General features: G+C 46.1%; 3 protein-coding genes across 5 annotated transcripts; 1 reads left to right on the top strand and 2 right to left on the bottom strand.

Moving 5' to 3' along the window:
• Window positions 1–1,198: 1,198 nt before the first annotated feature.
• On the top strand, window positions 1,199–10,513 carry LOC125544435 (anoctamin-like protein Os01g0706700). 2 transcript variants are annotated; one of them, XM_048708131.1, is made up of 16 exons: window positions 1,199–1,822; window positions 1,972–2,041; window positions 2,129–2,244; window positions 3,133–3,259; window positions 3,333–3,433; window positions 3,553–3,644; window positions 3,743–3,847; window positions 3,947–4,216; window positions 8,625–8,757; window positions 8,828–8,941; window positions 9,046–9,116; window positions 9,214–9,344; window positions 9,496–9,578; window positions 9,648–9,755; window positions 9,836–9,994; window positions 10,116–10,513. In XM_048708131.1, exons 1-16 carry the CDS (start codon window positions 1,610–1,612, stop codon window positions 10,224–10,226), a joined length of 2,004 nt encoding a protein of 667 aa, XP_048564088.1. In that variant the 5' UTR covers window positions 1,199–1,609; the 3' UTR covers window positions 10,227–10,513. The 2 variants fall into 2 exon arrangements, with proteins under 2 accessions (XP_048564088.1, XP_048564090.1); XM_048708133.1 differs by having other exon boundaries at window positions 1,680–1,822; window positions 1,944–2,041.
• A 373-nt stretch (window positions 10,514–10,886) lies between these two features.
• Window positions 10,887–11,448, bottom strand: LOC125544436. Its single transcript, XM_048708134.1, has one exon. It carries the CDS (start codon window positions 11,226–11,228, stop codon window positions 10,971–10,973), a length of 258 nt encoding a protein of 85 aa, XP_048564091.1. The 5' UTR covers window positions 11,229–11,448; the 3' UTR covers window positions 10,887–10,970.
• Window positions 11,449–13,607: 2,159 nt separating this feature from the next.
• Window positions 13,608–15,839, bottom strand: LOC125544437 (60S ribosomal protein L28-1). Of its 2 annotated transcripts, none has more exons than XM_048708136.1 (4): window positions 15,692–15,839; window positions 14,821–14,973; window positions 14,556–14,722; window positions 13,608–13,929 (listed from the first exon to the last, which is right to left on the bottom strand). In XM_048708136.1, exons 2-4 carry the CDS (start codon window positions 14,966–14,968, stop codon window positions 13,813–13,815), a joined length of 432 nt encoding a protein of 143 aa, XP_048564093.1. In that variant the 5' UTR covers window positions 14,969–14,973; window positions 15,692–15,839; the 3' UTR covers window positions 13,608–13,812. The 2 variants fall into 2 exon arrangements, with proteins under 2 accessions (XP_048564093.1, XP_048564092.1); XM_048708135.1 differs by having other exon boundaries at window positions 14,821–14,978; window positions 15,692–15,833.
• Between the last annotated feature and the right edge of the window lie 10,544 nt (window positions 15,840–26,383).

Here is a 26,383-nt window from a genome sequence, read left to right on the forward strand (position 1 = left end):
GGCAAACAGGCCAACATACAGAAGAGCTCCAAAACAAAAAATCTTATCTCTAAATTGCTCTCTTTCCTTCTACATCTTCACAATTGCTCTCTTTTCTTTCTCATTCCTTTTAGTTTCTACTTCAAGTACTTTAATCCTGGCCTCCAACTCCATGTTCTTCATGGCTAGATCCTTAATCACTGACTTGGCTCTGCCATCCCTTCCCCAGCCCACTCCTGAAAAAATGATGAGCAATTCAAGTCAAGGCCTTGTACTAAGTCAAGAACTGCAGTTCACTATTCCTAGGGATTCATGATTTCTGTACTTACCTTCTTACCACCAAAGTCAAGAACTGCAGTGACCCTGGCGCTAGGTTCTCCAGGCCCGCCGCCACCCAGGAACCCGTTGACGCCTACTCCATGGGATCGGAAGCCACCACTCTTCTTCTCCCGCCGCCGTCACCGAACGCTCTCATTCTCTCGCCGTCAGGATTTGGACAGGGGAAAGGGGAAAATAGGAGAGAGCTAGGGATTTGGACAGGGATAAAGAAGACAAGGGAAACAAGGACTGTGGGCGTGATTTCCTAAAACATTAAGGGGTTTTCCGCAAAAGAGCCAGTCCGGCCAGGTGTGCCACGAAGCAACCAGCTAGGCGCCAATTGTTCCTGTCTGATTGGTTGTGGACTAGTTGATCACATAGTTTGCAAGTTTGTGGACTAGTTAATCATCTTTTACAAGTTTATGAACTAAACCATCATATCCAATGTAAATTCCTGGGTGTCTAGTGCTCTTGCCTTGGTGCGAAATATGCCCAGCAACCAGCAAGCTGTGCGGAGACATCATGCCAGGCCCGTTCGGACAACACAGACAGCGATTCGTCTGAAAGCAAAGCGTTCGCATAGCAGTGCAGTACCATGATTACCGTACCGAAAGTTGTTGCCGACACGTCGACACTGCCACTCCCCGCGGAGGCGGACATGCCGAAACGGCCAGCAGGCCCACTTTCAGCTGCACCGTCTCTTGGCTAAACCAGCTCCCGTTCCGTCGAAACCTCCGCGCAGGGAAAAAAGGTCTCTCCTGCACGCGCCCGATGCTCACATGTGACATGTCACGTGGACCGCTGGCAAACAAGGCCCACCTGTCATGCGCTTTCCTACTACTCACCGGCCCCACACACCCACAGCTTTCGAAAATCACTTCCTCTGCGCTGTTGCCAGTCAGTGGCACGCACGCCTTCCAATGGCGCTCTCTCTCTCTCTCTCTCCCGTCCGTTCAAACCCCACCCCCCAAATCGCCACTTAATTAACGCCCACAGGCCCCGGCGCGTTGGTTAATTTTAAATAACTTGCTAATCAAGTTATTATATTTTTTTTCTCATTTTTAAGTTTTTCTAACGCTTGTTAACCAAGTTCTAAATCGAATTAAGCGCAAGAAACCGGCGCTCCTCCTAATCCGTTACCCCCCGCGTCCTCTCTCTCTCCGCCGTTCCGAACGCCATTTTTCCCCTTTCGATTGGTTGTTTATTCCTCCCCTTCGCCGCCATCATTCGCCCTTTTTTCCCTTCCCGTATGCGGATCCGTCTCCTTGTGCCCATCGCCATTCGCCACCACGCCCGCGCCTGATCGGTGGACATGCGGAGAGGGGGAGGGGGAGGGGGAGGGGGAGGAGATGGTGGGGATGGAGGGGGAGTGGAGGAGGCCACGGACTTCGAGGTTGGCATCGTCGTGCCCAAGCTCTCGCGCTCCGCGGCGGGAGAGGACTGCGTGGCGAGCCTGGTGCGTGAGCTTGAGGGCGCCGGCCTGCTCGTCGAGCGCGTCCGCGGCGTCCCCGCCGAGTTCATCAAGGTCAGTGCGGCTGTCTTTTTCCTTTTTCAATTTGTTTTGCCATGGTACCCTAATTCCAAGTAATGAGGCGGTTTCCGAGAGAAAGCCCAGAGATTAAAGAACTCCTCAAATTGATTTATAGTGCATGTGGTTTTGCTGTTCCAATTTAGCTGTCCGCGCCCATGGGGATTCTGGGCAGAGCCGCTTCTGAGATGCAGATGAAGAAGCTTACCTACATCGGTAACTCAACTAATGCACTAAGTGTTTGAGATGTGGCGTCAGACCGTCAGTAATGTGTTCGTGTGCTCATTGTTAATCTTCCTTCAGGAATGGAGCTGCAGTTTGAATGGGAACAGGTGGCAGCATTCGTCAGGCAGCCTGATGGTTCCCTCTTTAGCTGGCGAGAGCGTTTTACCTGTTTCCGCTACTTGATATATGGCATTGTGAGTATAACCTCTTTTATAGCTGCTGCCTTTCCTAGTTATGCCAAATTGTAGTTATACTCCCTCCGTTTCGTTTTACTCCGCATATTAGGTTTCTCTTAAGTCAAACTTACTATAATTTAACCAAATATATATAATTATCTACAATATGAAAATGTATTCATGATGGATATAATGATATTGATTTGGTTTTGTGGATGTTTGATGTTTTTTTCTATTAAAACTTGGTCAAACTTCCAAACATTTGCCCTAATATGCAGAGTTAAAAAGAACGGAGGGAGTACACTTTAATATGAGGAACCATATTTATTTTAAATTATATCTACATCTTACATATGGATGCATTCTAGCATACTTTTATTTTTGTGACCTGATTCTTTGGATAGGAAACATTTATTTTCTTATAATAATGAAATTTTCTTGTCTATAGCATTGTGTGCCCTGATTTGAAGCAAAATAATTTGTTTCTATTGTCTGGTTTCTGCATTTGATATTTGTCTCTTCTAAATGATATAGTAACCGATGCATAGATTATCAGAGGACCTGAAAGGGGCAACAATATATGCATATTTGTCTCTTCTAAATGATATAGTAACCGATGCATAGATTATCAGAGGACCTGAAAGGGGCAACAATATATGCATATTTATCTCTTCTAAATGATATAGTAACCGATGCATAGATTATCAGAGGACCTGAAAGGGGCAACAATATATGCACGTTTGATATATGAGCTATAGAAAGTGGGATTTTCTACTTAAATTTTCATTTGTTTAATATGATGTGTGAATAGTAAAGCATATACCCAATCTGAATAGCATTTTAGTTTTTGTGATACGGAATCTCAGATTTCCCTGTGTGATAGCACATTGTTATTGAACCATGCAGGTGAACAAGACCAACTCTGAAATATCTCTCAAATTTGACGATAAAGAGTTCTATTGGAAACAAAACGAGTCACTATTGCGTAGGCTTGAAGATGAAGGAGTTGTAAAGCTAGTCTTCCCTTTGCATGGTACATATATTAACCTAAGATAATAAAAATATTTGTAAAATTCGTAGCATTAGCTAACACTACTTGCTTGTAGAGGAAGTTAAAAGGAAACAGCTCCTGAGAAATTGGGCACTTAACTGGCATGACTTCACATGGCAACCTATTGATGAAGTTTACTCCTATTTTGGAACCAAGGTAGAACAACATGACAGCACGTTGCAGCTACTGTATCTTGTTTCTGGACCATTTATCAAAAGCAAATCAATAAATGAATTCCTTTCGAGACCATAACCCCCCCCACTTTTGAACTGCAGATTGCAACATACTTTGCTTTCCTAGGAATGTATACGCGTTGGCTATTCTTTCCAGCCGTATCTGGATTGGCCACTCAGCTTATAGATTTTGGGTATGCATGTTACCGTGGCACTTTTTTAAAACATGGTACAAATATAACTAATACAGTCAGCTAAGTAGTAAGTATTCCCCTCTGCTCTTTGAACTCAGGTCATTCCAGTGGCTGGTTCTTCCTGCTTTCTTTATCTTCGTGATTTCTTGGGCTGTCTTCTTTTTGCAATTTTGGAAAAGGAAGAATTCAGCACTTCTTGCTAGGTACCATCCAATTCCAGGATATGCAGTTGTTATTCAAGCTCTTGTTGATTAAATTCCTGACCACAACTTTTCTTTCTTCCATATGTTGCCTGAAAGCAGATGGGGCATTAATTATTCATTTGCTGAATACAAAGCTTCGGCCAACGAACTGGAACCAATAAGGCATTATCTTTCTATTGAGCGTGTGGACGAAAAGAATTTTGATGATGCGCCTGCTGAGAAAAGGAGATTGCAAAGAAATGAGTGGTCTGGTGTCCTTCTAAGAATTAGGAACAATGCGATTATTGTTCTGGGTATTATTTGTCTTCAGCTGCCATTTGAGTTGGCCTATGCTCATTTGTATGAAAAAACTGAAACTGAGGCGCTGAGGTAAGAATGTCACCATGATCTATGTAGTAGTTCATTTATCATTGTAGAATAGGATTTGATGCAAGACAATTGTATTGACATCATGGGGTGCCCATATGTAGCATGTAAAGGGGTAGTTCCGTTCACTACTGTGACCCTAATTACAGATTATAGACTTGGGAAAGAAGCGGGACAACTACACCTAATACACGTATGTGTACACTTGGGACACGCACAATTATCTCTCAACCCCCTCCCCCCCCCCTCGCACAGTCGAAGCGCCGTGTTTGGCGATGCAAAGACTGGACTGGAACTCCTCAAAGGTAGATGTTGGCAAGCCTTTCGTCATTGTATCCGCGAATTGTTGGGTCGTGGGAACGTGAAGAACTCGAACCTTCCCAAGAGCCATGTGTTCGCGAACAAAATGAATATCCAGCTTGATGTTCTTGGTTCGACGGTGATGGACTGGATTGGCGGAGAGGTAGACGGCGGAGACGTTATCGCAATAGACGGTGGCTTTGTGGATGGGATGACAAAGCTCATGGAGAAGCTGTTGAAGCCACGTACACTAAACAACGGCGTTGGCCACGCCACGATACTCTGCCTCAGCATTGGATCGCGAAACCGTCGGCCTTCGTTTGGACGACCACGATGTGAAGGTCCAAGAAACACACAATATCCAGACGTAGAGCGGCGAGTGTCGGGACAGCCAACCCAATCAGCATCCTAGTAAGCAACGATGTCGATGGAAGGCGACACACGCAAGGTGATGCCAAGATCTATGTGACCACAGATGTACCGGAGAATCCACCTCACTAAGGACCAATGAGCATCGCGAGGAGCGTGCATATGAAGGCACACCTGCTGATGCACTGCAACTCGGGACGAGTGAGCATCAAGTACTGCAAGGCACCAACAATGAACCTGTAGTAGGAGGCATCTGGGCTAGAGATCCGTCAGTGGTGGAGAGCTTGGCCTTTATATCCACCGGTGTGGCCGTGAGCTTGCAATTAAGCATGCCAACACAGTCAAGTAACTCATGAACGTACTTCTGCCGATGGAGGAAGAAGCATGGATTATGAGTCCTAGGACTAGTCAAGACTAGTCTATCTATAGACTAGTCTATGAGTCTCAATTCCAAGGCCGACTACACTTCAGTGTCGACTAGTCTATGAGCCGTAACTTCGCTGTCGACTAGTGTCGATTAGTCACGCTTAGTCTATGAGTCTCAACCTCGGAACGACTCGTCAACTTGTAAACCTTGGGAAGAAGCCGTCCGGATGACGTACCACCTCGATGCCAAGGAAGTAGTGGAGTGGCCCCAAGTCCTTGATGGCAAACTCGACGCAAAGACGTTCAGTGAGCCGGCGAAGAAGATCGGTGGTGTAGGCTGTTTGGATGATGTCATCGACATAGAGGAGCAGGTAGGTGGTTGCAGCGCCTGGTTGTATACGAACAATGAGGCATCCGAGCGAGTGGAGCGAAACCTGAGCTGATGAAGAAAGGCCGCGATGCGCTGGTACAAGGCACACGACGCCTGTTTGAGCCCATACAAGGAGCGCGAGAACAAGCAGATGTGGTCGGGATGCGTGTCGTCGACAAAGCCGGTGGGCTGCTGGCAGTACACATGTTCATCAAGATGTCCATGAAGAAAGTCGTTAGAAACGTCCATCTGGTGAACTGGCCATGCTCGAGACACCCCGAGCTGGAGGACGGTGCGGATCGTGCCTGGTTTTACAACCGGAGGGAAGGTGTCAGTGAAGTCAACGCCCGCATGCTGCCTGAAGCCTCGCACCACCCAACGAGCCTTATAAGCTCGAGTGTGCCATCGGGGCGGAGCTTATGACGTAACACTCACTTCCCGCTAATGACATCGGCATGTGTGGGATGAGGGACAAGCTTCCGCGTCTGGTTCCACAATAAGGCGTCGAACTCCTCCAACATATCTGCAAGCCACTTAGGATCGCGGAGAGCGACACATGCTGAGGTAGGAAGCTGCGACAATGCGGAAGTCGATGCAGTGCAGACATACTCATTGTCGGGATAATGCCGGCTCGGCCTAGTGATACCCGCACGAGCATGAGTTATCACAGGAGCCAGAGGTAGCGGTGCAGCATCTGTCGATGAAGGCGCCGAAGAGCCAATCGAGTCAACCGTACCGGACGCGGCCGAGCCGGGGCCAGTCGAGCCTGCGGCGATGGCAGACGGTTTGGGCACTGCGTTGGCAGCTTCAGAAGGCGCGGTCGGGGTTGAGGCTGCCATAGCAAACTCGGACACCATAGGGCCATGGGCCTGGCGAGCATCGGCGTGCCAGTAGCCGAGCCGGTCGGACAGAGAGCTGGCGAGGTCCCGTCGGTGATGTCCACATCTGATGACATGCTGAAACGGAAAATACCTTTCATCAAAGTGAACATGTCATGAGGTGATCACACGATGAGAGACCGAATCGTAGCAGTGATATCCCTTTGTGTTAGCCGGATAACCAAGGATTATGCAGGCGAGAGACCGGGGAGCCAGCTTATGATGTGTAGTAGAAGCAATACTAGGATAGCAAAGGCATCTGAAGACCCGTAACTCATCATATGAAGGTGGTGAACTGAAGAGGTGGGGCGGCGCATAGTTCCAACGAACACAACATGGGCGAATGTTGAGTAGCAAAGATGCTGTGGCGAGGGCGTCGGGCCAAAACCGAGCAGGGATATTAACATGAAATAGAAGAGTGCGGACGCAATCATTGAGAGTTGGTAGGATGCATTCGGCACGACCGTTTTGTTGCGAAGTGTATGGACACGTGAGACGGAAAATGGTGCCATGGGAGCTAAGAAGCGTGCGAATGGCGAGGTTGTCGAATTCCTTTCCGTTGTCAGTTTGGATAGCACGGATGGAGCGACCAAACTGGGTGGACACAAGGAGTAGAACGCAACGAGGGAGCGTGCAACATCAGACTTATGGCGTCAAGGAAATGTCCACACACAGTGAGAAAAATCATCCAAGTCACAAGATAGTATAGGTAGCCAATATTACTTGAGATAGGTGAGGTCCAAACATCACTATGAATTAACTGGAAAGGAAACAAACCTATGGTGGATGACGAGCTAAACGGAAGCCGAACATGTTTACCCACACGACAAGCATGACACGTGTGAGCATCGGTTTTATTACATGAAAAGGAAAATCCCTTAAGGAGATGACTAAGTGCAGCGGAGCTGGGATGACCAAGACGGGCACGCTAATGATCAATGCTGACAGAGAGGGCGACTGGAGCGTGGTAGAGGATGACAACTGGGCAGGGTAGAGATCACCAGGGTTGTCATATCGGTGTAGAACCATCCGGGTTCGGGCATCCTTAACAGAAAAACTGAATTCGTCAAATTCAACAGTGACATGGTTGTGGAGAAATGACAATGTTGTTAAGAGACAATGACAATGTTTTTAATAAAGTGTGGAGAAATGACAATGTTGTTAAGAGACAATGAAGTGGATGACGATGGAAAGGAAGTACAACCAATATGTGTAATAGGAAGAGAAGACCCCGACAATGATACGGGCGGAGGTGGCGGTGGGTCTGGAAGTGATGAGATTACCAGGGTTAGGCGCCATGTGAGAGGTAGCTCCGGAGTCCATGAACTAATCACCACCACTGTCATAGTTGGTCGGAGTAAGAGCCGTTTGCAGGGCAGTGAGGAGCATCGGGTCCCATGGTGGGACGACAGTTGTGGCGGTGGAGCAGGGTAGCCATCGAACTGGCACGGCGAAAAACGCCCGAGGCCCCCGTCGGACGGGGGCCTAGAAGGCCGGGAGTCAGCACGGGCATGGACAACCCCTGTCCAAGGGTTGTACCCGCCGCTCCACCACGGTGTAGGCTGCGACTGGGGCACCTGGCAGGGTGGCGCGGTCGTGTTGGTGCACGGTTGGCACGGCTGGTCATTCCTCAAAAGTTGGAGGAGTGAGAAGCGTGAAGGTTGGGACTAGGGTTAGGGCGGCTGCGGAGGGAGGAGGGAGGCAGCGGCGGCGGTAGGGTTGGAAGGTGGAGGCGGCAGCGGCCGAAGATGGCAGCGACGGCGGCGTTGGGTAGGGGGTGGAGAGGAGGAAAGCGTCAGCAGCTGGAGGTGAAGGGAGAGAATGGAGAGGTAGGCTGATACCATGTAGAATAGGATTTGGTGCATGACAATTGTATTCACATCATGGGGTGCCCATATATAGCACATATGTGGGTAGTTCCGTCCACTGCTATGACCCTAAATTACAGATTATAGACTTGGGAAACAAGCGGGACAACTACACCTAATACATGTACGTGTACACTTGGGACACGCACAATTATCTCTCAACAATCATCAAACTGTGCTAGTGACTTGCTAGCTAGTATTTCTCATGTTACTCTATTGACTATGCCAATTTGATCTGCTATGTTTTTTTCCATTTTTAGGTATGTCTTGACTGCACTATATCTTGTTGCAATTCAGTATTATACAAGGATTGGTGGAAAGGTGTCTGTCATTCTAATAAAGTATGAAAACAACCAAGGAGAACAGTCTAGTGCTGATAGTTTGATTTATAAGGTAAACATTATGACACAACAAAGCTGGTTCATGCTTTAAGTTAAGCTTCTTACTCCTTGTGCATGTGCAGGTTTTCGGTCTATACTTTATGCAATCATATATTGGGTTATTTTACCATGCATCCCTTTATCGTGATATTTTGACACTCCGGAAAGTCCTTATTCAACGTCTAGTCGTGTCTCAGGTATTTGCACTCTGCAATGCAAGTACACCCTCTGTTCTTAAATGTAGGTTTCATTATCGGGTATGATGATGCCGTACACTATGATGATATATTTAAATTTCTAGGTGTTGGAAAATCTGATTGAGAATTCTATTCCTTATCTCAAATACAGCTACAAGAAGTACAGTGCTGTTCAGTAAGTTTTGTTGCCTTGTATAGTCTTTGCCCTGCAGTCCTGCTATTCTTATTTCCAGGCCAATAGAAGAATGTAAGAAACCCCTCTCATTTTGTAGCAAGAAAAGACAAGAGAGAGAATCACCATCAGGGAAGTCAGTTCGATTATCAACAAGAGTGGAGAAAGAATATTTAAAACCCTCTTATACTGCAAGCATTGGAGAAGAGCTCGAAGATGGTCTGTTTGATGGTAATAATGATAAGTAGTTGCTGTGCTCAGTTGCTATGGTAGTTTGCATAGTATTTGGTTTATAAGTCTGTACCACTTTTGCTGATCTAACAATGGCATTTGTATTCTTGAAAGACTGTCATTTTTGCTTCCATTGTTGAATCCATTGCAGATTTTCTTGAGCTAGCTCTTCAGTTTGGGATGATCATGATGTTTGCTTGCGCCTTTCCATTGATATTCTGCTTTGCTGCTCTGGTATGTGGTTACGACGACAGTTTACAGTCGTACATGTTTTAATTCTTAAAAAAACCATCTTCATGACAGAACAATGCAACTGAAATAAGAGCGGACGCATTGAAGTTGTTAGTCATGTTGAAAAGACCTGTTCCCCGTGCTGCAGCTACAATTGGAGCGTGGTTGAACATATTCCAGGTTCATTAACACTACTGTTTTGCACTACTGCTAACGGCACATGCACGTCTTGATGTTCATTGTAATATTACTCTTTTCAGTTCCTGATCGTAATGGCAATCTGCACCAACTGCTTGCTTCTTGTTTGTCTATATGATGAGGAGGGTAAATGGCGGATTGAGCCAGGACTCGCGGCAATCCTTATAATGGAGCATGCTCTCCTCTTAGTCAAGTTTGGCTTCTCGCACTTTGTCCCTGAGGTGATTTTCTTCACCGTTATGCTTTGTGCATATGTAGTGGTATTTATATCAATGCCTTTGTTTGCGGCACAAATTTATCTTAGAAACTGAATGTGGGCTTTTCCTCTTTTTGTTCAATTAGGAGCCTGCATGGGTGAGAGCAAATCGAGTGCGGTATGTAGCTCAGGCACAGACTGTCTGCTCTCAACAACTATTGAGGAGCATTTCAAAACTTGATAGGAAATGGGAGTGAGGAGCATTACCACCTTCAGTATTTAGAAGGCAAAGCTAGTTTTGTAAACTAGGATAGAGCAGAGATTTGTCAATCTCGTGTAGGCAGTGTAGAAATTTTAGTGCTCTAATTACTGACGTCCTGGTGTTGCTAACTGTTCCCATTGGTAAATGTATATATTGCTACGAGATAATTTATAGGAGATTGGGTGGGGGCATGTTGCCCATCATTGTGAAGATGTTACGGGTGGTTTCCTTGCAAGCGAGATACATCTGTGGTGTGAGTATTATTTTGAGGACCATGGTTCACAACAGTGCAAAATTAGCCCGCCAATTTGCTGAGGAAAAAAGACCGTGCTTGCTGCTGTTTATTGTTATTCACAGGCACTACTCCCTCCGTTTTGTACTAAATCAGCGACATTTATTTTGGGGGAGTATCATATTTGCTGCCCAAATTTTATTCTATTTGTTAAGAATGGGACTATGGGAGAGACATACTCCCTCAGTTCCTAAATATTTGTCTTTCTAGATATTTTAACAAGTGACTACACACGGAGCAAAATAAGTGAATCTACACTCTAAAATATGTCTACATACATCCGTGTGTGGTAATCCATTTAAAATGTCTAGAAAGACAAATATTTAGAAAGGGAGGGAGTAGATCAGAGTACATACAACGAACTAATGAATGAATTAATGAAATCTTCAGCAGCATCTTGTCGGCCGTCGCCTGTGAAGTGCCATCAGCTGTCCAGTCCAAGCCGAATCATCTTTCGTCGCCCGCGTTCCGGTGCTCCGACGAGCCGTCGCTCTTCTCAGGCCAGGCGCCGAAGCTCAGCTGGCGCAGCAGCGCCCCGACCGCCTTGGCCCATCGCTGGATGTCGCCCTTGAGCTTGTCAGGCTCTATGTCTGCGAGCGCACCGGCGGCAAGGCCAGACAAGAGGCGGTCATACCGCGCACCGCTGGACGACGATTTCGGCAAGCCGGCGCTCGCGTCCTCGGCGTACTTCTGGCCGACTGACATGCCCTCGGGGTCTTGGGTTCTTCGGTGAAATTGTGGATTATAGGTGGGAGTCGGGTTTTATACCGGTACGGGTAGAGATGTGGGTGTCCCGCACGGCTTGTGAAGAGTGGGTTTGGCTCCATGGTTCCTTCCAAGATGCCCCAAGGTTTCGCGTCCAAGGAATCGACTTACAATACGGCGTGGATTTTGACTGTTAAATTGTTCCGTGGCGTTAAATTTCCTTGGATGCCCACGGAATGCTTGAACCAACCAATTCAAAGGTTGAAAGAAGAAACCGTGTAGCATGATCGACAGAAGAAAAAGTAAAATACAAATTCAAGTTGCATACTTAAGTTACCACGCATAATACCCAGTTGATATAAGTTTAGCACTTCAACGAGCACATTCCTCCCTAATAATAATAAATCACGAATTGACTTTGTCGGATTCACCGTCACAATACACTTCTTTTCATGAATTTACGCTTTCAATTTTTTCACCTATATTATTTTCTACATCCGAGATGGTACTATTCATATGATCATGTGGCCCGCCACGCACGACTGTTCTGTCCGGAGCGATGCCACCCATGAGTTTATGGAACGTACATTTACTAATCCGGTTTTCTGTTTTTAGTTAACTAGCAAAAGAGCCCGTGCGTTGCAACGGGAGAGAAAACATAACACACGCTCTTAACTCAACAATCATCACTCAAGATCACAATAGGTCCGTCTCCTTTATTTTTGTGAGGCATCATATTTGTGTTGCCGCTTATCCTCCTTCTCACCCTCGCCGGCGATGGCCTCGGTGTTCACACAAAACAACAAAAAAGTGTGTTGAATATGGTTAATCCTAAGCGTCTCTCTCCCTCTCTCCTCCCTCCCTCTCTCTCTCTCTCTCTCGCGCGCGCTCGCGATGAGAAATCTGTTGTTTTCCCCTGCGACATTTTTCAGAGGTATGCATGTGTAGTTATCGATGTTTTCTTTTCCCTATATGGTTATAGCGGGGTGTTTATTTGCAATATGGATCGCCGCCGGTATGAAAAAAACGGATCTTGCGCTATAAATTATAAGTTTGCTTCAATAACAATATTTTAAAAATACATTTGCTTTATTATTAGGTAATTAATTATAAGCTGCCATCTATTACATATATACCTGCGAAAAATAATTCTATTAATTAACCCGCCATCTATTCTATAATAGCAAAAAGTAATTTGTCCTGAGATTCAAACTTACACAACCTTCCGTTCTTACGCTACAACAACAACCAGTTGAGCTGGCACCCAAGTTTCAATATAAAACTGGGTTAGCTCTTAATAATCTTGGTTCGAAAGCTGGCCAAATATTCTGGCCCACCCAGCCAAACGTAGCCTGATGGAGTGAGAATACAGAGACAGGCCCAATTACCCTGGCCCTCTGTGCCGAACGAAGCAAGGTTAATTCCAATCGATACATGCATGCTTTTAATAATTAGATAAAGTTAACTCCACATGAATTATCCAAAGTGGAACTTATATTTACATTGCTACAAATATAATTCCAAATATTTAATTAAGAAGTTCAAATTAAGAGTGGGTTATGCTTAATTCGAAATGGATGGGATTGTTATTTTTAGCTCCCTAATATTTTTGGGGGGCTATGTTCATGAGTAATAAAAAGAACCACCATGTGAATTCCCTCAATTTAGATAGATCAAAGATCCATAAAATTACTTATTTGAATTTCATTTGGTTGGTTAATTTAATAAAATTCAAGTGAGGGATTTTTTAAAAACCTCAATTCAAATCAAAGTAAATAACATGAAACAAACATTATACTCTCTCGGTTTCAAATTACTCGTCGCAGAAATGAGTGTATCTAGAACTAAAATACATCTAGATACATCCATAGCTGTGACAAGTAATTCGGAACGGAGGGAGTAGTTTAGTAGATGTAGTACTGATGCAACAGAAGCCTAAGATGCTTAGACATGTTGCACTTGAAAAAAGTAAAGTATCAGTGATAAGAAAACTTCAAGGGAAAGGCCTGGTTGACTCAGTCCTTATACACGTTGTTCCGAAAAGCGCACGAAGCCAAGCCGGGGCGTCACACAAAGTTATGTATGTTTTTTTATGTATTGCACTTTTTAGTAACCGTGTGATTTTCCTAAATTTTCAACAGCGGTAATGGTGTCTTAGTAAATAAAATAGGCATGCTTAACAGAATGCAAGGACGTTAGTGGTGATATGATAAACCGATCAGCTTTGTGCACATGCTCATAATAGAAATACCGTTAAGTTGATGCTTTAGGATTTTTTTTAACTCCGTTGCAACGCACGGGCCCTTTTGCTAGTGTGTAACAGAAAAACACGCATCAGCAGCACTCAAACTCCAAGCAATTCAGCAAAAACAATTAATGTGGAAAGCCAATAATTGTGGAAATGATTTCAAGAGGCTTCACAACATAGTCATGGGTACAGATATAGAACCTACTGAGAAAACTTGTGCCAGTATGCGGAGCACACCATTCATCATATTCAATCTCCATACTCTTAGAACAAATCTAAAAAGCTGGAAACATAAACCAACAGATCCACAAAACAAGCTCATTGGTCCCTCAGTGCTTACTGCCTGTTCTTCTTCTTGACACCGGACTTGGCAACCTGGAGGCTGCGGTAAACAGCGCTCAGTCTTGCAAGAGCAGGCTTGGTCAAGTCAGGCCTGTAGTAGTTGTCACTGACCTGGAAAGCAAGAAGAATAACAATTAGATTAAGAAAACAAATGAAGGTGACATGGTTTAACAGGAAGACATCTTAAGCAGCATTTCTCCTCTATTTGTAACCACCAAAGGTAGGAAGCATTGATGTTTATGTTCATTATCAACTAGTACCATAGAAAACCAAGTACAGACAGGCAGGGGCAGTTTACAAGACAGGCGTAAAACCAAGTACAGACAGGCAGGGGCAGTTTACAAGACATGCATACTGCTCAGAAAATTCCAATCTTTACTGGATATAAAACCTTTTTCCACATTAAGGCTCAGAACGGGTCGGAAGTGAAAGTTCACATACTAGATACAACCAAATTGAGAGTAAATATGTATTCTTAGAACATTAATGTCAGTTTATTGATTAAAAGTATTACATCTGCAGATTTCATAACACAGTCCCTACAGATGATTAGAAATCAGACTAAACTAAGAAGCCAATCACAACAGTTACATTTCACCTACGAGGACCGAAACACTGAAATGGTTGTTACAGGTTATATTTCCAATACCAGTTGTCATCTAGAGTACTTAATCTAGACCATCCAGCATCACAACTTTCATCATAAAAGAACGATATGGTTGTTCTGATGCTAATACCTGGTTCTTGATAGCCTTGGCCATCTTGCGGAACTCCTTGCGCATGACAGTCTTGTGGGTGAAGGCAGCAGGCTTGTTCTGCTTCTTTGACTTGGTTGTGGAGAGGACCACGGTCATCTCCTTATCAGCAGCTGGCTGCACAGTCACAGTCTTCTTGTTTGCCAGGCCTGAAAAATCACACCACACCAAACCTTCAGTCAGTGGACGAAGGGACATCCATAGCATTCAAAATTCAACCAATCAGGGGAGGGCAATAACCACTGACCAGAGTACTTGTAGGAGTGGACATTGTAGAGGTTGTTGGGCTCCTTGCTGAACTGGACCTTGGCATTGCTGTTGCCGAACTGCTTGATCAGGAAGCAGTTGTTCTTCCTGACGAGCTCCCAGACCAGAGAATCCGAAACCGTCGCCATTTATCCTAACCTAGAAAACTTCACATATCAACCACTGAATATGAAGCCAATCATAAATCTAGAGTACTATCGCCATATCAACGACCCCAACAGACGCCAGATTTCTTGCACCTAGCTAGGGCCTCTTTGATTCGTAGGATTGCAAAAACACAGGAATAGGAAAAACGTAGGATTGAAATGGCATGTCCATTGGATCCCTATAGGATTTGAGTTTGTTTGATTGCGGCATGGGGAAAGCAAAGGATTTCTTCCAAGAGGTTGGAGTGGATGTTAGAATTCCTGTGAAATGCAGTACAAATAAATCCTTAGGAAAAATCCTACAAGATTCAATCCTACGAATCAAACGACCAACGTAGGAAAAATTCCTAAGGATTCCAATCCTTCAAAAATCCTATAAAGATCCTTTGAATCAAAGAGACCCCTAATCTAGAGAACTATCGGACGAGATACAGCTGAGCAGACGAACATATACTGATCTGAAAATAAATCAGCTGACTGGTTTCTAGCAAATCAACTACGCCGTACAAACGATTCGAGCAGTATGGCATATACGATGCGAGAGCATACCAAGGAACGCTAGAGATTTCACCCGTTAACCTAAATCGCTAGCGCCTCAAATCACGAATGGGTCGGGACTGCGGGGGCAAATTGAACAATTGGGAGCTTATAGAGTGGCCTCGCAGGCGCGGAGACTGTGGAAAGGAGGGAAAGGTTTCTTCTCACCGGTGATTGGAGTGACGCGCCGCCGATCTGCTTCGTCCCGGTGTTCGTCGTGTGTGGCGGCTGCGGTAGCGGGGCGAGTTTTGGGGGCGAGCTTTTATAGTACTGCGGCGCTCGTAAACCCTAGGCCCGGCTGGCTGCTTTTTGGGCCGGATTGGAGTGGGCTGAGCTGTTCTCCTGGGCATACAGCTGATTCTATATTTTCGTTATATATAAAAAAGCTTATTCTATGTTTTTCTCTCTAAAAAAGAAGCTGATTCTTTTTTTTATAAGAAAAAGAAGCTGATTGCCTAAAATAAATCTGAATCTATATTTCTATTTCTCCCCCTAAAAAATCTGATTCTATTCATGGAAAAGGTAGCTACATTAAACTCCTAAAGAAAGGTACAGAAACAACAGTTCTGTAAAAATAAATAAAAAATGTTCCTAAAATTCAAAAAAGAAAAACAGAATCTACAATGGCACTAAGAAACTGTACCAAAGTCAGTATTGGAAGAAAAAATGCAGTGTTGTTCTAGGATTGTATCTATTTATAAACATAACCGACTGTTCCCGACTGTTCTTCTGACCAAATAAAATCAAATCAGGTTTGGACAGAAATGCTTTCCTATGAACCAACATGTGGTTGGATTATTAGGGTAGTTGTACCCCGAGCACACCAATGATCAAACACACAGTTTTGACCTTTCACTAGGCGGAATGTTTTTTCGCCATAGGTGACATTTTCGTTCGATGGCGAGGCATACATGGTGATTTCATGAATCATGATGCTCCCCAAACCTAATCTTCAGTAGACTCTGTGTGAGTGGGCATGTGCGGTGAAGTGTATGTGTGTTTACGTTCTACTTAGTGTTTCTTATAAAGACTGTGCCAAGCTGCCCATACAGATAGCCTCCAGATGGGGATTGGATTTTCACGCTTATTTTCATGGATGTGGGTTTGAGTTTTGAAAGATCATATGATTTGTTTGAACCTGCAACTATCAAAATTTTGTTGGATATTACACGAATGGAAATGATTCAAATCACCTGACCGACAAACAACGCCTACGTCCGCCGGCTTCGTGGCCGTCGGATCGATTTTAATCCAATGGTTCGGGAATAACGTATTATCTAGACCAGTTTTTACAACTGAGCAGTTGTTGCAATTCCCTCACCGCAATAAGAGATATGTTGTGGGATCTGAATCTGGATCCTCTCGTGCTCTCCCGAGCTCCCTGTCAAGCCGACGCCTTCATGCGTTGCTCCAACCACCGCCACCGCTGCTCGCCGCCAGCAACACGCAGACGAGGCCACCGATGAGCTCACCTCTCCCCGTCTCCCCATGTCTGCTCATGACCAGTGGCCATGGATGCTCGAGCGCGCACGGCGGAGCTCTGCTCCGGCCACCATTGTCGATCTATGACGCTCCGGCCCCATGCTTCATCGCCTCCACCACCACCATCATCGCATATGCAACACCCTCCTCCCTTCCCCAACAAGACCGAGCTTCTGCTCCAGGCCATGACCGCAAGCAATGCAACACGGTGACTTTCTGCAACAAAACATTTGTTGCAAGAAGATATCTGTTTCAAAAAAAATCTCAAAACTATTCTGCAACGAGACATTTGTTGCAAAAAACTGCAACATAACCTTTGTTATAAAAAAATTCTGCAACAAGACATGTGTTGCAAAAGGGTTCTCGCAACACGACTTCTGTTGCAAAGGTGACAACGACACTTGACGCGAAGATAGCGTCAGACTGGACGGCTCGTAGACCGGCAGATCTTTCAAAAAGATTCATCGGCCAACGTGTAGCACGACCCTTACACGAATATCCAAAGTGTGGGTAATAGCAATAACATCTGTTGGCCCATGCGAAAAAATAGAGATGAAAATAAGCCAAGGATGACTTAATAAACAATACCAAATAAAATCCTCTGTTTCTAAATACAAGTCCTTTTAGAGTTTTCAATATAGACAATGTACCGAGCAAAATGAGTGAATCTACGCGTGCGCCATACGTACCGCCTACGAATAATAGGTAGCCCCACTGTCGGTGTCAAAACCGGCGGATCTCGGGTAAGGGGTCCCGAACTGTGCGTCTAAGGCGGATGGTAACAGGAGGCAGGAGACACGATATTTTACCCAGGTTCGGGCCCTCTTGATGGAGGTAAAACCCTACGTCCTGCTTGATTGATATTGATGATATGAGTATTACAAGAGTTGATCTACCACGAGATCGTAGAGGCTAAACCCTAGAAGCTAGCCTATGGTATGATTGTTGTTGTATATGATCTATCGACTAGCCTGGCCTCGGTTTATATAATGCACCAGAGGCCTAGGATAACAAGAGTCCTAGCCGAATACGCCGGTGGGAGGAGTCCTTGTCTTGATCGCCAAGTCTTGTGGAATCTTCCTTGTATGCGGTAGCTGTCCGAACTGGCCCATGAGTATACGGCCATGGGGGTCCTCGGCCCAATCTAACAGATCGGGAGATGACGTGGTGAGTACCCCCTAGTCCAGGACACCGTCAGTAGCCCCTGAACCGGTCTTCAAGTTAGGGACGCTCCTCGATTCTTCCGAACTGTTCTTCATCTTCGGTCGTCGGTCTTGAAAACTGGTTCAGCAAATCTTCTCATCTTCGATCTTGAGGATCGCCGAAATGCATTCGACGAGTTTACACGTCGGGTATCCGAGGAGCACCTTTAAGTTTCCGGCCTTTATCAATGCCTCTTTATTTTTATGCCACACCTCGGGTTTGAAATTGTTCCCGGGCGGCAGCGTCCTCTTGCGTCCGAGCTCCAACGTCGGACTGCATTCGAGGTATCTTTTGCAGCCGAGCACCAATGCCGGACCGCTTCCCAGCTCTAACGCCGGAATGTATCCGAGTTCCAACGCCGGACTATGTATCCGAGCTCCAACGCCGGACTGTATCCGAGCTCCAACGCCGGACTATGTATTCGAGCTCCAACGTCGGACTGTATCTGAGGTGTCGTAAATCACCTTGGTTCAAAGAAGTTTGAAGGAGTTTAGCCGAGCTTAATGCCGGAAATGCCCTCTATGGAGCCAGCCACTAGCGCCCGAGCTTTATGCCGGAGTGCTTCCGAGGTGGTGTACCACCCCGAATGTGGGCCGATTTTTGTCAATATTTTCGATTGGTGCAATTTATTCTCTGCCGAGATATATAGCCAGTAGCCCTCAAGGTGGGTATCGGTCTAAAACCCGAGATGCACATGAAGGATGACATAAGACCGCTGATCCTAGTAGCCGCTGAGACTCAGGTTGATTTGCAAAATCGGTCTGAGGATCAAGTCCTAGCTCGGCAGAATACTTCGGGACACAAAAAACGGCGTGCTCAGTCCTCGAGACTCAGGTTGGGTGCGGCCGACCAACCTGAGGATCAAAATCTCCTCGGAAACTGTATTGCACTTAAAATTTTCTGCATTGGACAGGCAATGCAGTAGCCCCCGAGACACTGGTCGGGTGGCACACCAGATCAGGGGATCGATGTGCCCCTTTAATATTTGTAAATAATAAGCCCGAAGCCCAGTAGCCCCCGAGCCTTAATGCGGGCACGGGTGGCCGAATTAAGGATTGATATCCATAGTAAAATCACAAATTATGTGTAACGACTCTATGTATCCAAGTACTTTACGTCATTAATGCTCGGATCCGCATTGTACAAAACTTTGTTGACCGACCATCGGCTTCCACCTCCTCGGCCAATAGCCGAGGAGTGTTTATCCTACTTTATAAATCCTTTATGAGGGCAAAGATTTACAATAAACAAGGCAATCTGGCCATACGGTTTTATAAACAAAGGTACGCAGAGAGATATGTTATATTATTGTTTAACAAAAGAAATGTCTTTCAAAGAAAATAGTCCCGCTATCGGTTCCTTTCTTTGGGTTGTCATGCTAAGCATGATCATGAAACCTCAGCTCCAATGTAAGAGCAAAATATCGAGGATTTAGTTTGGGAGGCCAGTTAATAGACCCCGGTAGTGTTCGACGACAGTCGAGGTCAAGCCGTAAACACTTCGGCCATTGTTATGAATGGCCCGTCATTTAACACCATCATCGGATCGCTGACCAGTTTACGCTTATTGTGACAGTCAGTTTTCGGCTTTCTCCACTGAGGTGCTTAACCATGTGAGCTGGAAGCACAATCGCAGTGGTTCTCCCTTTGCACACCTAGCCGAACAAAGCGGAACGTAGGAGGCAAGCGCAGGAGTCGGGCAACCCAACTATTGACCAAAGACACAATTCGAAACCGATGCATATATAGCAATATCCGAGAATGTTTTTGCCGAATCTCTAAAGGTGTGCGGCGTTGCACTGCGAGACTTGTGCTGAAAACACACAAATAGTTTAAAAGTGCCACAAGCTTGGAAAACCAAAAAACATCAGTAAAAACTTGACGTCCGAACAAGATCAAGTGTTCGGTGCCAATCCGAAAATTGGCCTTAGAAAAAAAGTGCTTCTGTCGTGCTTTAACATGACACATCCTATCTCAAGACTTCAAGCGGGTCAGCCTACGGCTTCAACCTCCTATCCCGAAGGCGGAGTACTTCTCGTTAGGCCAGCTTAACAAACTAAACTCTAGCAGCTTTGAGAGAGAAATTAGGCTCCCCGGCTAGTGACCACACACTCATGTCGAAAAAAGGAGTGATAAATAATAATAATAATAATAATAATAATAATAATAATAATAATAATAATAATAAAACTTTGCAACGACTAAGAAGAAGAACACTTATTATAAAACGGCTCAAATAAATTTAAGAGCCCTCAAGTGACTTGGGTAAAAGAATGATTGCATGTACCGAAGTACTTATATCATATCTATGTTCAACCGAACTTTAAACATGTCTTAACCGACCGTCGGCTTCTCCCTCTTCGGTCAAGGACCGAAAAGTGTTATGTACTCCATCTGTCGAGAATATCGACGGTGTTTCCAATAACCAGGCAATCAGGCCATAAGGCTGTAATAGACAAAGCGCGCTCAGGGAACTTATGCTATATTACTGCGAAGTGTAAGAAGCATCTTCGAAGAAAATAGTACCTCCACCGATACCTTTCTTCGGTGCTCATTGTTATTATGAGACTTGTGCAATAGATTTTTTGTACTCATGAGTTCCGTTGTGTGCCGACCATAATTGAAAACAATAAGAGCGCTAGCTTTCGGCTTCACCCAGTCTGAGGTCCGGCTTGGGTGACCCGATCGTGACAATCGCAGAGGTGCTCCCTTTACTCCCTAGCCGAACAATCGGGAACGTAGGGGTAAACACAGGAGCGAGGCAACCCAGCTTGCAAATCGCTTAAGTCAATATGGTGCATATTGTGGCGTAATACACGAACATGGAACAAAGCCGTACAAGTATAATCATATGCAAGAGGAAAAGCTTCATGAAGGAAGCCCCCAAATGAATTGGGTATTTGAATTTATGCGTCACAAACAAAGTTTGGACAAGGAAATTTTTTACAAGCAACTTTTTTCCAAAAAAGTAAAATGCTTGTGTGACGCCCCGAGACCGATGTGCCATGTGTCTTCCTGTTATTCACCGACGTTGCCATGTCATTTGCTTGCGTGTTGCATTTCATCATGTCTTCATGTGCATTGCATCATCATGTTTTCAAAACGGGCATCCGTCCCGGTCTCCTCGTTCTTTCCGTTGTCCGTCCTGAGCCCAGACACACTTGCACGCGCTCGCGGCATGTCCGAAATATTATTTTACAAGTGGCCGTAAAATGTTCTCGGAATGGCTTGAAAGTTGGCGTGTGGTCTTATTATAGTGTACATAGACCGCCTGCCAAGTTTCATCGTTTTCGGTGTTCGTTTGATAGCCCAACCGTTAAACTATAGCGGCATTATAGCCGGTCAAAACGTCGGACGTTTTCGGTCTCCGGAAACAGCCGCCGGGTCTCTCTCTCTTCTCTTCTCTCAGCTCGAGCCCTTTTGCACAGTCCGCTGACAACCGCCAGGCCCCGAAACCCTCTCTGCACAGTGCATCGAACCCCTCACGTGCGCGTCCGAAACTATCCCGGACCCAACCCGGGCAGTCGTCACCGTTGAATCCGGATCATCCCCAAACGTCTACAAAACATCACCGTTTTCTTATTTGGCCTCCCTAGCCTATTTTTCCTGACCATCCGATTTTGATCGGAGGGACGAGATAGCCCCTAACCTTACCAACTCGTTATATATATTAGTCTAACCTGAGACCAAATCCCTAGTTTCTAGGGATCCCCTAGCTGCCGCCGCCACTCTTCCTGTCTCCTCCTCATCGGGATCTCACCCAGCTAATCTCCTCTTTTTCACCAACTAGCCAATCCAGAGCATAGCCCCCTCCCTGCCTCGATCTAGATCGAGAGCCCGAGCCCCTGCACCCACCAGAGGCCTCCCGTGCACACCCCGCAGCCGCATGCCTCCTCGCCTGAAGTCCTCCTCGCCGACGTCTCGTCACACCGGCTCCAGCCGCCTCTCTGGCGACCCTGCCGCTCTGTCGTGCCATCTCTCCCTCTCCATTCCCTTTTCTTTCCCGGTTCCATACTTCTCCTCTCACATCTCGCTCCCTCTCGCTGTTTTTCCTCGCAGGAGCCGCCATGGGGAACCACAAGCAGCTCCGCCCAAGAACTCCTCCTTCCGCACTGCCGTTTGCCCGGATCCGGCGCCGACCGACCGGATCCACCCGCCTTCGCCGTTCTTGGCGCTGCCGGCGCCCCAAGTTCCCGTCCGCGCTGCCGTTGTCCGGCCATGAAGCCTCGGCCTCCCCTGCTTCTGTTCCGGGAGGAGGACGAGCGCTTCACTCGCCAAGTCCCCTGCTTCGTTGACCGCCCCCCTCCACCTCGTTCGATCCCGCCAGCGTGGACAGGCACCAAGGCCCAGCACCGCCCCAGCTTCATCCATCCCAGCTCACGGCCCGGGTCCCAGCAACGCTATCGCCGGCCTCCTCTGCTTCCAGCTGGGCCGAAGCCCATGGTGGGCAGCAGATCCAGCGCCCCTCCTTTTTTTTCCTTCCACTGTTGGGCGGGCCTCTGATCTGGCCCATTCATGTTTTTTCCAGATCTACGATTTTCCTTTTTCCTGAGTTTACCTGTTTTACAGAAAGGTCCCTCAACTTCATGCATATAATAACTTAATAACCGTGCATCGGATTAAAACAAACTTTATATGTAATATGTCTAGAATTTTGTCTAGTTTAATAATTTGCAACTTTCATCCATGTTTGAAAATTTTAAATTATTGTTTGATTAAATTTTGCTCATATGTCATGTTAAAATATTTTATTTCATAACTAAATAACCGTAACTCGGAATTTAATAAACTTTATATGTAAATGGGGTAGAAAAATGCCTAGTTTAACATGATGCACTCATCTAGCATGTTTAACAACTCTAAAATTATGTTTAGGGCAGAACAGTGCCAACTCTATAATATGCTCATGAGGAGTTTCTGGAATTGTTCTTTGTTGCTTCCGGCCTCATTTAAACTTGCCTAGATTAGATAGTTTCATCATGCTTCACCTCTTGCCATGCTAACAACATTTAATATTATTGGGTACATAAACGAGAGAGAACTAAATAAGTCATGTGGTGTTTTCTTCAATATGCAACTCCGTTGCATAATGAGCTCCACTTAATTTGTAGGATTGTTTGTGCACTTTGCCATGCCATGCTTCATTAAACCGGACATGCATCATACTCGATTGTGCATCATGCCATGTTGATGTGTTGGTTGTTTACTATGTTGTTTGCTTCTTTCCGGTGTTGCTTCTTCGGGTTGGTTCCGATAACGTCGCGTTTGTGAGGACCCGTTCAACTACGTCCGTTTGTCTTCTTCATGGACTCGTTCTTCTTCCTTGCGGGATTTCAGGCAAGATGACCATACCCTCGAAATCACTTCTATCTTTGCTTGCTAGATGCTCGCTCTTTTGCTATGCCTATGCTGCGATACCTACCACTTGCTTATCATGCCTCCCATTTTGTTGAACCAAGCCTCTAACCCACCTTGTGCTAGCAAACCGTTGCTTGGCTATGTTACTGCTTTGCTCAGCCCCTCTTATAGCGTTGTTAGTGCAGGTGAAGATCGAAGTTTGTTCCTTGTTGGAACATGGAGATGTTGTTCCTTGTTGGAACATGTTTACTTGTTGGGATATCACAATATCTCTTATTTAATTAATGCATCTATATACTTGGTAAAGGGTGGAAGGCTCGGCCTTATGCCTGGTGTTTTGTTCCACTCTTGCCGCCCTAGTTTCCGTCATACCGGTGTTATGTTCCCGGATTTTGCGTTCCTTACGCGGTTGGGTTATAATGGGAACCCCTTAACAGTTCGCCTTGAATAAAACTCCTCCAGCAAGGCCCAACCTTGGGTTTACCATTTGCACTAACAACCTATAACCTTCCCTTGGATTTTCGCGAGCCCGAGGGTCATCTTTATTTTAACCCCCCCGGGCCAGTGCTCCTCTGAGTGTTGGTCCGAAACGGGCAGCCTGCGGGGCTACCTCGGGGCAACTCGAGGGTTGGTTTTACTCGTAGCTTGACCTATCCGGTGTGCCCTGAGAACGAGATATGTGCAGCTCCTATCGGGATTTGTCGGTGCATCGGGCGGCTTTGCTGGTCTTGTTTTACCATTGTTGAAATGTCTTGTAACCGGGATTCCGAGTCTGATCGGGTCTTCCGCTAGAAGGAATATCCTTCGTTGACCGTGAGAGCTTGTGATGGGCTAAGTTGGGACACCCCTGCAGGGATTTGAACTTTCGAAAGCCGTGCCCGCGGTTATGGAAACCTGAAGTTGATCTTAATTAAAATGCACCAACCGCATGTGTAACCGCGATGGTCTCTTCTCGGCGGAGTCCGGGAAGTGAACACGGTGTTGGAGTTATGTTTGACGTAGGTTGTTCTAGGATCACTTCTTGATCATAGTTTTATCGACCGCGCCTTGCCTTCTCTTCTCGCTCTCATTTGCATAAGTTAGCCACCATATATGCTAGTCGCTTGCTGCAGCTCCACATCATACCTTTGCCTTACCTATAAGCTTAAATAGTCTTGATCGCGAGGGTGCGAGATTGCTGAGTCCCCGTGACTCACAGATACTTCCAAAACCAGCTTGCAGGTGACGTTGAACCGTGCAGATGACGCAACCAAGCTCAAGGAGGAGCTCGATGAAGATCTTGCCCTTTGTGTTGTTTCGTTCTAGTTGATCAGTAGTGGAGCCCAGTTGGGGTCGATTGGGGATCTGTGTAGCATTTGTGGTAGTCTTCTTTTATTTTGGTTCCGTAGTCGGACCTTGATTGTATCTGGGTGATGTAATGCTTTATTCATGTTTTGTGTGAAGTGGCGTTTGTAAGCCAACTATGTATCTCTTTCCCTTATGTATTACATGGGTTGTGTGAAGATTACCTCACTTGCGACATTGCTTTCAATGCGGTTATGCCTCTAAGTCGTGCACGTGAGAGATATAGCCGCATCGAGGGCGTTACAGCTTGGTCGAACCAAACGTAAGTTAGAAATTAAAGCTTTGAGCATGAAAGCGACTTAGCTGGTTAGTGTGTTCGGTATTGATGACGCGGTCCGAGCTTGATGCGGGACAAGGTTCCATCCCCCAAGCCGGTCCCGAGGTGGCGGAGCGGAGAGCTCGACACGCCGAAGTGGTGACATAGCACGGTCAATGCAGACCGGCAGAGTGACGCCGAAGTCCCCGGATCATTTTCCTGTGCACAAAAAATAGTGCAAACCGGAGATAATAGTAATAATGATAATTAAAAAAACGTTGCATAATAAATAATTTATGCAAAGTGAGTAATAAAAGAAATATGGCATGGCGCCGAAGTCAATGTCGATGCAGGGCGTCGGCATGATGCGGTGAAGGCGTGACAAAGCCTGAATTCACAGGTCGGTCCGAGCTCCGGATGCGGCATTTGCCGGACTATGTACGGAAACTGACCGAACCACCATGCGACTGTCGTTAATGCGGCCACCATTTGATAGACCTGTGTGCATATGATGGACAAACCAGAGTAATAATTCCTTGGGAAAAATGAACCAAACAAGCAAAAAATACTGGGATTAATAGCACCTGGTTTATTTGTTGTAGCAATCCGAAGGAAGGTGATTCCCAAAATTGGGACTCGATCCGCACACCCATTGCTTTATGGGCGATAAAACGACGGCACGGCAATGCTGGCAAAGGTTGGCTCGCCGAGGCAAATCCCTCGGTCCAGCTAACGTGACGGAGCTGGTCGGCTAGTGACGTCGAAGTGTCCGGAGTAGGTTGACGAAGAGATGGCGAAGCCCCCGGTCCAGCCGAGATGTCGAAGCCTCGATGTCAGCCGATGAGTCGAAGTAGGTCAGCGTGATGGACACCAGCTTGAAGAAGCAATAGTGCGGCCCTGCCGATGCAGGTCGTGATGTGGTCGATGCCGGCTTGATGAAGCGACCGTGCGGCGATGCCGGTATGCCCACTCCGTGTAATCCGTGGGGCGGCGATGTTGGTGATGATTTATCCTTCGCGATGAAGGACTCTTGTTCGGCTTGCCGAGATGATGATCCGAAGAAGTTGAGCTCGGCTCAACAAAGTGACGACGTGTCTAGCGTAGGTCGGCTGCCGTGGAGCAATATTGCCGGACTGGTTTGACACTAGCATGATGTTGAAGATCATGTTCAAAAGATCTTAAAGTTAGTGGGATGTGTTCGGGAACAAAACACAATAC

The sequence above is a fragment of the Triticum urartu genome, chromosome 3 (genome assembly GCF_003073215.2).
Source record: "Triticum urartu cultivar G1812 chromosome 3, Tu2.1, whole genome shotgun sequence".
In the NCBI taxonomy this organism is placed as follows: domain Eukaryota; kingdom Viridiplantae; phylum Streptophyta; class Magnoliopsida; order Poales; family Poaceae; genus Triticum; species Triticum urartu.